Below are 9,536 nucleotides of genomic sequence, written 5' to 3'. Positions count from 1 at the left end.
ACCTGGCACACTGATAGGGATAGGGACAGAACAATGATTGCAATGGTAGGGGAACTTCCAAGGGAGAAATTTCCCTCTACCAGCAAAAGTGGACAACTTCTCTATAACTTATAGACTTAAGGCCTTGCCTGAAGCCCTGAGATGTTAGATGACTTACCCAGGGTCACATAGCTAGATTCTGTAAGAAGCAGGACTTGACTTGAGATCTTCCTGGCTCTCTTCACTTTCCAACATAGCAGCCTCTCTCTAGCACATAGTAAGGCTTAATAAATGCTTGTTAAGTAAGAAGTAAACGAATGGGATTAGAAAGGTGCTGAATTCCTGGAAGCATAGGGATATTGAATTAAACAAGAAGTCAGTACTGAGTTAATTTGGGAGCTGATCAAGTCCTCCACTTAATTATGTAAAAAGCCTGGTAATAAATAGAAAATGGAAAGTGGACTCTGCCAATCTCCTGTTGGCCCTAGGCTAGAGAATCAGAGTGAATGATGTGGGTCTAATGGGGATCAGAGGCAAAGATGCGGCTAGATTGATTTCTAGCTTGGCACAGCTGTTTGCTAAGGAGCAAAGATGGTATCTGTATGGAAAGTTTCACTGTGTTCTTTGAGGGGAAGAGAGACTAAGGAATGGGATCACAGTGTAGGTTCAGCTCTTCAGAAGTAGGGGTGAAAGGAAGCAGAACACAAAGCAATAAACACAAAGATCCAATAACGTAAAAGATAACAACCCTCCCCCCTCCCAACCCTCAGTATGGTGGAACTCCAGACTGGTTCTAATGACTGATCAGTCCTAGATAATTCATAAAGAAACACCTCTTATCCACTCGGTAGGCAGGATGAGTGTACAGGTGTGGAATAAGGTATACACCAAACATACTGCCTAGCACCCTTCAGCTTAGCTTTGTTAGGAGGAGGAGGTAGGTGAGGGGCAGAAGAGGTTTAAATGAAATGACTGTTGAATCCAAAAGAAAGGATAAAATAAAACTTTGGAAAAAGACACTATGGCTTTGCTCTGAAGATTGAGAATCTTCTCTACTGACTAGCTATTCATTCACTCTGCCATCAAGGCCAAAGCTAAAGCAGTACCCTGACCTGTGTAGCACCATATGGACTTTAGGAGATACTGAAAAGGTTACTGACAAAGAAGGTTCTGTAGAATGAAAGTGAAGAGTGAAAAAGGCTGCTGGAAGAGAAAATAGCCTTGGCCCAACCAGAGCATACCCACAGTCAAAACCAACACTTCATAGATTTGGAGCTAGAAAGGCCTTTAAAAGTCATCTCACCCATCTTTCTCATCTTATAGCTGAGGAAACTGAGGCCCAGAGGAGAGGAAGTGACTTACCCAATGTCACATAGGTAGGAAGTGGCAGGGCTGAGATTTGAACCCAGTGTCTTTCCCCCAAGGCCACACTACCTTCTGCTTATTTTGTAGCTTTTCCTCTGTCCCCACTCCACTATTGGGCAAAATTGATTATAGAGTATCTTTTTTATAATTGTTTCTAAAGACCTTGAGAAGTCATGAAATAGCCCCTACATCTTGTTCCCTTCCTTCCTCAGCCCACACTAACAACAGAAGGCTCTCCAACATGGAGAAATTCTCAAATTACCCCCATTTTTTAAAAAAGAAAAAGAAAAGCCCATAGGGAAGCAGATTCAGTTGGAGAGGAAGGTTTGGAAAGAGAATTGTACTTGGAGGCAGAGAATGGAGGTTGCTAATGGGTTATTAATGTGGACTTTGCTACCTACTAGCTCAGTGGTCTTGAATAATTCCCTTCTACTCTTTAGGCCCGTTTCCTCCATCCTAAAATGAAGGAGTTGAAACTTCTGGCCAAGATGGCTTCCTGAACTAGAGGTGAACTCTCTCATAGCCTGAAGCTGGTCAATACAAAATAATGGTCAATTAGTCTAATGAGAAACTATAGTAGTTGCTTCTTCCACTCTGTATTTATAAAAAGTCAGCCAGAAGTCTATTCGAAATGGAAAAGAGGGAACTTTCTAGGAAAGCTAGCTCCAATGTGACCTGAGATAGATCACACAAAGTCAAGGCTGAGGGTTCCCCTCAGAAAGCTCAAGGAAGAAGAACTCGGAAGACTCAGAGAGTGGAAACAGGTCAAGAAGAAATGATTTAAGAATCAATGAACTACGTAATTGGGGAAAAATAAGATATTACCAAAGGGAAAAAAGAATTACCAAACTACCTGAAAACCATGATTTTTTAAAGGCCTAGACATCATATTTCAAGAAATCATAATTGAAAACTCCCCAAATATACTAGAACCATAGGTCAAAGTAAAGATAGGAAAAATCTACCAATCACCTCCTGAAAGAAACCCCAAGAGGAAAAGCCCCAGTAAATGTCATGAACAAAATCCAAAGTTCCCACATTGACCAACATCTAGAAAGTAGTTCAAGAACTTTACAGTCAGGATGAGGAAAGACCTGGAAGCTCCTACTAAAAATGAGAAGGGATGTGGGAATACACTATTCCAAAAGGCAAAAGAGAGAAGTTTCCAACCAAGAGCAACTTACTGTGCAATACTGAAGAATACTGGGATGGGGTGGGATGGATCTTTAATGGAAGAGAGGCCAAGCATTTTTTGAAGAAAAGACCACAGTAGAGTAGAAAATCTGAAATGCCAACATAAGAGTTAAGAGAAAGCTAGAAAGACAAATTTATTTGAGCATTTGGGAAGGGTTGCATAATGATTTACTGCTAACATTCTAAAAGGGAGGGAAGAATTTTCAGAGTCTTAATATTTTAAAAAGGGTATTGAGGGGGCAGCTAGATGGCTCAGTGGATTGAGAGTCAAACCCAGAGATGGGAGGTCCTGGGTTCAAATCTGACCTCAGACACTTCCTAGCTGTATGACCCTGGGCAAGTCACTTAACCCCCATTGCCTAGCCCTTGCCACTCTCTCTTAGAACCACTACCCAGTATTGGTTCTAAGATGGAAAGTGAGAGTTTTAAAAAAAAGGGGTAATGAGGGAGTTAAATAAGAAAGACAGGTTCTGGGGGTGGGGGGGAATTGATTCTGTTCTGAGGGTGTGAAGAAGGAAAAGAGAAGGAAGGGTAAAAGGCATTAGCTGCAAGCAAAACAAACTTCCAAATCCTCAAAGTGGGGAGTAAAGGAGAAGGCAAAAAAGAAATAGGATCCAAAGGGTACCTTTGATTCTCTTTTTTAAAAAACCCTACCTTCTGTCTTAGAATCAATACTGTGTTTTGATTCCAAGGCAGAAGAGCAATAAGGGATGGGCAATGGGGATTAAGTGACTTGCCCAGTGTCACATTGCTAGGAAGAGCCTGAGGCCAGATTGGACCCCAGGGTACCCCGACTCCAGGCCTATGATTGTCTCTTAAGTTAGTTGGGGAATGGCTGAAAACTATGATATATGAATATAATTAAACATCACAGCAGCATAAGAAATGGCAAATGAGACAATTTAAGATGATCCTGGACAGTATGAACTAATACAGAGGTGAGCAGAACCAGGAAAACAATTTCTCTAAGGACAGCAACACTGTAAAAATAACTTTGGAAGAATTAGAAACTCCAATAGATGCAATGGTCAGCCATGATTCCAGAGGACCTATCGATGATGCATGTCACCTACCTCCTGGCAGAGAGATTAATAGATACAAGCTATTCACAGAGATAGATATTTTGTGGCGTGGACATTTTGTGGATTCATTTTGACTTAACTATGTTTATTTGTTGCAAAGTATTTTTTATGCTCTTTCTCTTGGCTGGTGGCAGGGCTGGAGATAGAAAGGATGTTGAAAAGGAAGGGCCAGTTGAAACATTTTTTTCCAAAATGTACAGAAGAAAGTTTAGAAGGAAGCACAAATGAGCAAGATACTTTTGAAGGTGATATGTGCAGTTTATTAGATACTTTTAAAGTAAACAGTATGGAATGGAGATTCATAGTTTCAAGCAATCAACCGTAAAAGAGGTTGCATAGAGAATCCTCCTTTGGGATTCAGCTACATACATGGAAATGCTCTTTTTTTGGTCTTTAAATTCAGGATAAAAGAAAATGTTTAAACGTTAATTAAAAATAAGTAAGACAAACTAAAGGGGATGACTAAATGGCTAGTAAGGTCCCTTCCAGCTTGGATTCGGACATTCTATTTTCTAGCTCGAAGTTCTACATTTCCGTGAAATTGACTGAAAGCTCTCTGGGTTTAGCTATCAAATAAAGTAGCATCTGCTAATCCTGGCATTCAAAGTTCTCTGCAACCTGACTCTCATCTGTCTATCTAGACATCTCACACTATTTCCCTCATTTGTTCCTGATGGCAGAACAAAAGCAGTGAATGGAAGATCTATGGCAGATTTGGGCTTCACGCAAGGACAACTTTCCAATACTCGGGGCTACTCTCAAGTGGAATGGACTCCCCTCCTGGAGGTCTTCGAGCAGGGGCCAGGGATACCGTAGAATGGATTCATTCTCAGACACACATGAGACTGGATCCCCCTAAAGTCCCTTGCAACTATCCTCCATTCGGTAACACATCTATATAGGTTAACCTCCAGAGGCAAGCAAAACAAGGCTAATCCTTCTGCCACATGGCAATCCTTCCAATACCAAGACAGTTCTCATGTTCCTTCTCTTTTATGTGGAGTTCCTACTGCTGATACCAACATGTGCTAGCTAGTCTCCAATCCACCCACTCTCCTCTTAGCCCCTCTTGTGTCATCCTATATCTTAATGGATTTTATTTACAGATATAAATCTCCAAAAGATGATGGTGGCCTGGCCGCTCTGACTCTTGGAAGGCCCTTGGGAGCTAACGGTTATGAGAAAAGGTTTGATGAAGGGGATAGCATCAGAGGTGGGCCTTGAAGAAAGGAAAGGATTCCATGGATTGGTGGAAGGGACAAAGGAGTACCTTTCAGGCCACTTTCCTCTCCATAGCTCTCTGAGATAATGCAAGTACTGGTATCCTCACTGTATATAGTCAAGGAAATGGAGACTCAGAGACAGGAAGTGACTTGCCCAAGGTCATATTGCTAATAGAATCAGAATCCAAGTTCTTTTTACTCTATGGCAGTTACTTGTGAAATCAGATCAAGTGCAATACTCCAACCCAGAATTGCTAATAGGCACCTGAACAAAATAAGAGTTGTTTTCCAACTTGCTACTCTGAAACGTAGACTGCTCAAAGAACCTTTTTGCTATTTTGCAGTGCATCAACAGACTGTCCAAACAGACCAGAAAATGTCTCTCTCCACTTCCTCACTTAATCCCCTATCCTGTTTGTGCTTCCCCCCAGACTGTGCAAACAAGCCTCTACCAGCTCTTCCTCTCCCTCCCTTCTTGGTATCTAAGAAGAAAGAGAGTAGCAGGTGAAAGGTTAAATCTAATGGATCTGGGCAAATGGGTCTGTGACTTAAAAATAGGATGAAATGCACCCGTGTGACCTTAAACAAGTCACTCCTCATCTCTGAGCCTCAGTTTCCTCATCTGTAAAATAGGGTGAAGAATATTAAAAGGATCTCATAAGACTGTTGTTGGGAGGGCCAAACAAGGCAACAGCCAGAAAGTGCTTTGTAAACACAGAGCATTAAAGAAACAGGAATTGTGATTAGCCCAACTTTTCCTCCAAATCCATTTTACTTTTCTCAGTGGCACTGACTAGCTAAGCTCCTATCTCTGAAAAGCTGCCTCCAAGTACTAGGGTAGAGCCCACTCTCTCTCTCTTCTGGCTTAAACCACAACACCTCAAACCTAGGGGATCTGGAGAGACAAATAGAGCAACGTCTCTTCAGAGATGGTTAGAAGCTTGGGGGAAGACAAGGAACCTGAGTTCCTCAACATAAGAAAGAGGGAAACAGGGAAATGGATACAAATAAATCAACCTTAAGAGAAGCATCATCATCATCATCATCATCATTATCCCTTAAAGCATGTCCAACATGCAACCTTCAGGCCACAACACCCTTGAGTGTGGAAGAATCACATTAAAATGTAGTTCCTCAGGCAGCCAGTGGCTCAGTGGATAGAGAGTCAGGCCTGGAGTTGGTAAGGCCTGGGTTCAAATCTGATCTCAGACACTTCCTAGCTGAATGACTCTGGGCAAGTCACTTAATCTCCATTGCCTGACCCTTATCACTCTTCTGCCTTGGACAGAAGGTAAAGGTTTTATTTCTCTAAATGTAGTTCCTCTCTGACTTTTAATGTGCTGCTGTAATAAGAAAAAATAAATGTATGAATGTGTGTTTTTCTATATGAGTCAATCAATATAAGGCCTTCAGAGATCCCTATGTATGGTTTAGTGAGCTCCATTTCTAGTTGAGTTTGACACTATTGCCTTACAGGACCACAGATTCCAAGCTGACAGGGACTTTCCAATGTAGGTAGGGCATAGAAGGCCGCAGCTATTAGGAACTCTGGGAACTATCTGTCCAAACCCCAGACGTACCAAGGAGGATATTGGGACTGTGAGAATTAAAGTGGCCTGATAAAGGTCACACAGCCAATAGGTAGCAGACCTATTGAAAATCTGATGGGGATGTGCATCTGTGTGATCAAATGAGAAGATGGACCAGCCATGTAGTGAGAAGGAGGAATAAAAGATGAGGAGCCCAGATGCTGCCCTGGTGCCCACGAAATAGTCAAAGAAAGGCCTCCAGTGCACCGGACGAATCTTCCTCAGAGACATTATCAAATGAAAAATGGAAGAGGATCACACAGGGTTAGAAGCTATGGAGGGACTGCAATCTATACTGATACAGGGAATAACAGGGAATAGCCATGCGCATGTGACCATGGGACCATTCATAGTCCTGCAGCATCCTGTTACAACATACTTCGCAGCTCCAACCTCATTTACTGCTCACAATAATCCCATTTGGTGTGTAGTTCAAGGATCATTCCCCCCATTTTACAGATGAAGAAAACAAGGCTGGGGGAGGGAGGTCAAGGGAGATGCTCAAATCTGCTAGGTGTGCTTGGCAAAGCCGAGAAGTGGAGAAACTCAGATTCAAACGTGAGCCTTCTTCCTGGGTGACTTAAGTCAGCCAAGCTCCGGACTGAACTTTTGTACTTGTGAAAATTACCGTGGACCCTGAAAGCAGCTCTGTGTGCCTACAGCTCTTTCTCTATCCAGCTGCTTCTGATCATCTTGCCTGATTGCTAGATGAAAGGTGCTAATAATAGCAACCAAGAAGAATTATTTTGCTAATACTTGAGGTTTGGGAAGAAAATAAGCTGCAATTGAGTTCAAGTTCTGGAGAAGGAACAAGCATGATTATGGAGTCAATTGCATCTTCAAACAGACATAAGACTTGACAAACAGCCCCATCTCTCAAAACAAAGCCCTTGAAGCAGCAATGATGAGAGGGAGTCGGAGTGAGACAATTTGTGCCAGGTACTTTGGAGTTGTCTAGTAACTTGCTTATGGGAGGGGGAGGGACTTATCCAGGTGGGGAGGAGGACCAGTCTTCACTGGGATCGTTGCCCTCAGAGAGCGGGGGAGGCGGGAATCCGAGGACTGAAACAGCCAGTGACCCAGCCGCCTCCCACAGCCCTGTAGAAAAAGAAAGACTCAGGGAGAAGCTCCTTAATGAGGGGCAGAGACCAGGAGGCGGTGGCCAGACCTGAAGCTCTGTAGCTCTGTGGAGTTCCTTGAATCTGCTGGCTCAGCAGGGCATGCGTGGGGCCTTCCCTCACTGCCTCCTAAAACTACAAGGCAGAGAGTGAGAGTGACCATCCCTCGGTGCCCAGGAGCCCCTTGACCACGAGCCATGGACTCCACCTTCTCTTTCGGGGTGATCCTCGCCACCCTGGCCTCCCTCATTATTGCAGTCAATGCCCTGGTGGCCGTGGCAGTGTTTCTCCTGATCCATAAGACAGACAGCATTAGCCTCTGTTTCACCTTGAACCTGGCTGTGGCTGACACCCTCATCGGTGTGGCCATCTCTGGCCTCATTGATGACCAGCTCTCCAATCCAGCCCATTCCACCCAGAGGACCCTGTGCAGCCTCCGAATGGCCTTCGTCACCTCTTCCGCAGCAGCTTCCGTCCTCACCGTGATGCTGATCGCCTTTGACAGGTACCTGGCCATTAAGAAGCCTTTCCACTACTTCCAAATCATGAATGGGCCACTGGCTGGGACCTGTGTGTCTGGCCTGTGGCTGGTGTCCTACATCATTGGCTTCCTCCCACTGTGGGTGCCCTTCTTCCAGCAGGGCACCTACCAGGGTCCCTGCAGCTTCTTTGCTGTATTCCACCCTCGCTTTGTTCTGACTCTCTCCTGTGGGGGCTTCTTCCCTGCCCTGCTACTCTTCACTTTCTTCTACTGTGACATGTTCAAGATTGCCTCCCTGCACAGTGAGCAAATCCGGAAGATGGAGCAAGCAGGGGCCCCAGGAGGGCAGTGCCCTGCCCCCCGGGTGGCTGGGGACCTCAAGGCCCTCCGAACTGTGGCTATCCTCATCGGGAGTTTCACACTGTCCTGGGCCCCATTCCTCATCACCGGGATGGTGCAGGCTACCTGCCAGGAGTGTGAGCTCTATGAAGTGCTCGAGAGCTACCTGTGGCTGCTTGGCGTGGGCAACTCTCTCCTCAATCCACTCATCTATGCCTACTGGCAGAAGGATGTGCGCATGCAGATCTACCAGATGGCTATGGGAGTGAAAAAGAAATTCGTCCTGCTTTTCTTCATCTTCCCCAGGGACCCTGGCCCAGGGGAACCCAGGGAGAGCTCCTGCCACATCGTCACTATCTCCCACCCCCAGCTGTAGGTTTAAGGCGACGGTAAGGGCAGAGAAGCTTGCCAATCAGTATACCTGGGTCTCCCACTTCCTAGTTATATGCCCTTAAGCAAGTCCCTTTCCCCCTCTGGGCCTCAGCAAAATGACAACTCGGCAGATGATTTCTTGGGTCCCCTCTACTTTTGACAGTCTCTTATTCTCTGGTCTGTCCTAAGGTCCCTCTGTGATTCTGTGTAACTCCCTCCTCCTTCCCTCCCCTCGCTCCACAACTCTAGAGGTCCTTAGTTATATACCTTCCAGCAAGGGAAATAAACCCCACCATTGGGATCTTCCATCTCCCTGAGGCAGGGTCCCCCACCTCTGCCTTTCCAAATTTCCCCATCCAGAAAAGAAGCCCCTGTCCCCTAAGCCATCGGCTAGGTCTGAGAGGACTGACTAGTCACTCTGGGTCCCCTGGGAAGTTGGGTGTGAATCAAATTTTACTTCCCAGGAGCCTTGTATCAAACAGGGATCATCCTGGATTTGTCTTGTCAATTAAGGATTTTCAGTGTATTTGTATAGGAATATCTGTACCACCGGCCATTCCCTGGGGCCTTTCCAAGCACTGTGTCCAGCCTTGTGTCTCCCTGAGGCAAACCTGATTTCCCCAAGTGTTTCTCCCCCTTCCCCTTTGGAAATGTATCTGCCCCATCTCTTTGCTCTGTGACTAAAAAGTGAATCTCTTGCCTGCTGTTGGCCCACATCAATGATATGTAGCTATTGGGTGCTCAATAAATGCTTGCTGCCTTCAATGCACTCATGTCTCGAGGAGCCTTCAAAC

At 45.0% G+C, this 9,536-nt stretch overlaps 1 protein-coding gene across 1 annotated transcript; it reads left to right on the top strand.

The window, feature by feature from the left end:
• The first annotated feature begins 7,747 nt into the window (after positions 1-7,747).
• On the top strand, positions 7,748-8,746 carry GPR119 (G protein-coupled receptor 119). Its single transcript, XM_044682519.1, has one exon. It carries the CDS (start codon positions 7,748-7,750, stop codon positions 8,744-8,746), a length of 999 nt encoding a protein of 332 aa, XP_044538454.1.
• Positions 8,747-9,536: the final 790 nt, after the last annotated feature.

This window comes from Gracilinanus agilis, chromosome X (genome assembly GCF_016433145.1).
Source record: "Gracilinanus agilis isolate LMUSP501 chromosome X, AgileGrace, whole genome shotgun sequence".
NCBI lineage: Eukaryota > Metazoa > Chordata > Mammalia > Didelphimorphia > Didelphidae > Gracilinanus > Gracilinanus agilis.
The sequence above is the reverse complement of the archived record's forward strand: the minus strand, read 5'-3'. Positions and strand labels throughout refer to the sequence as shown.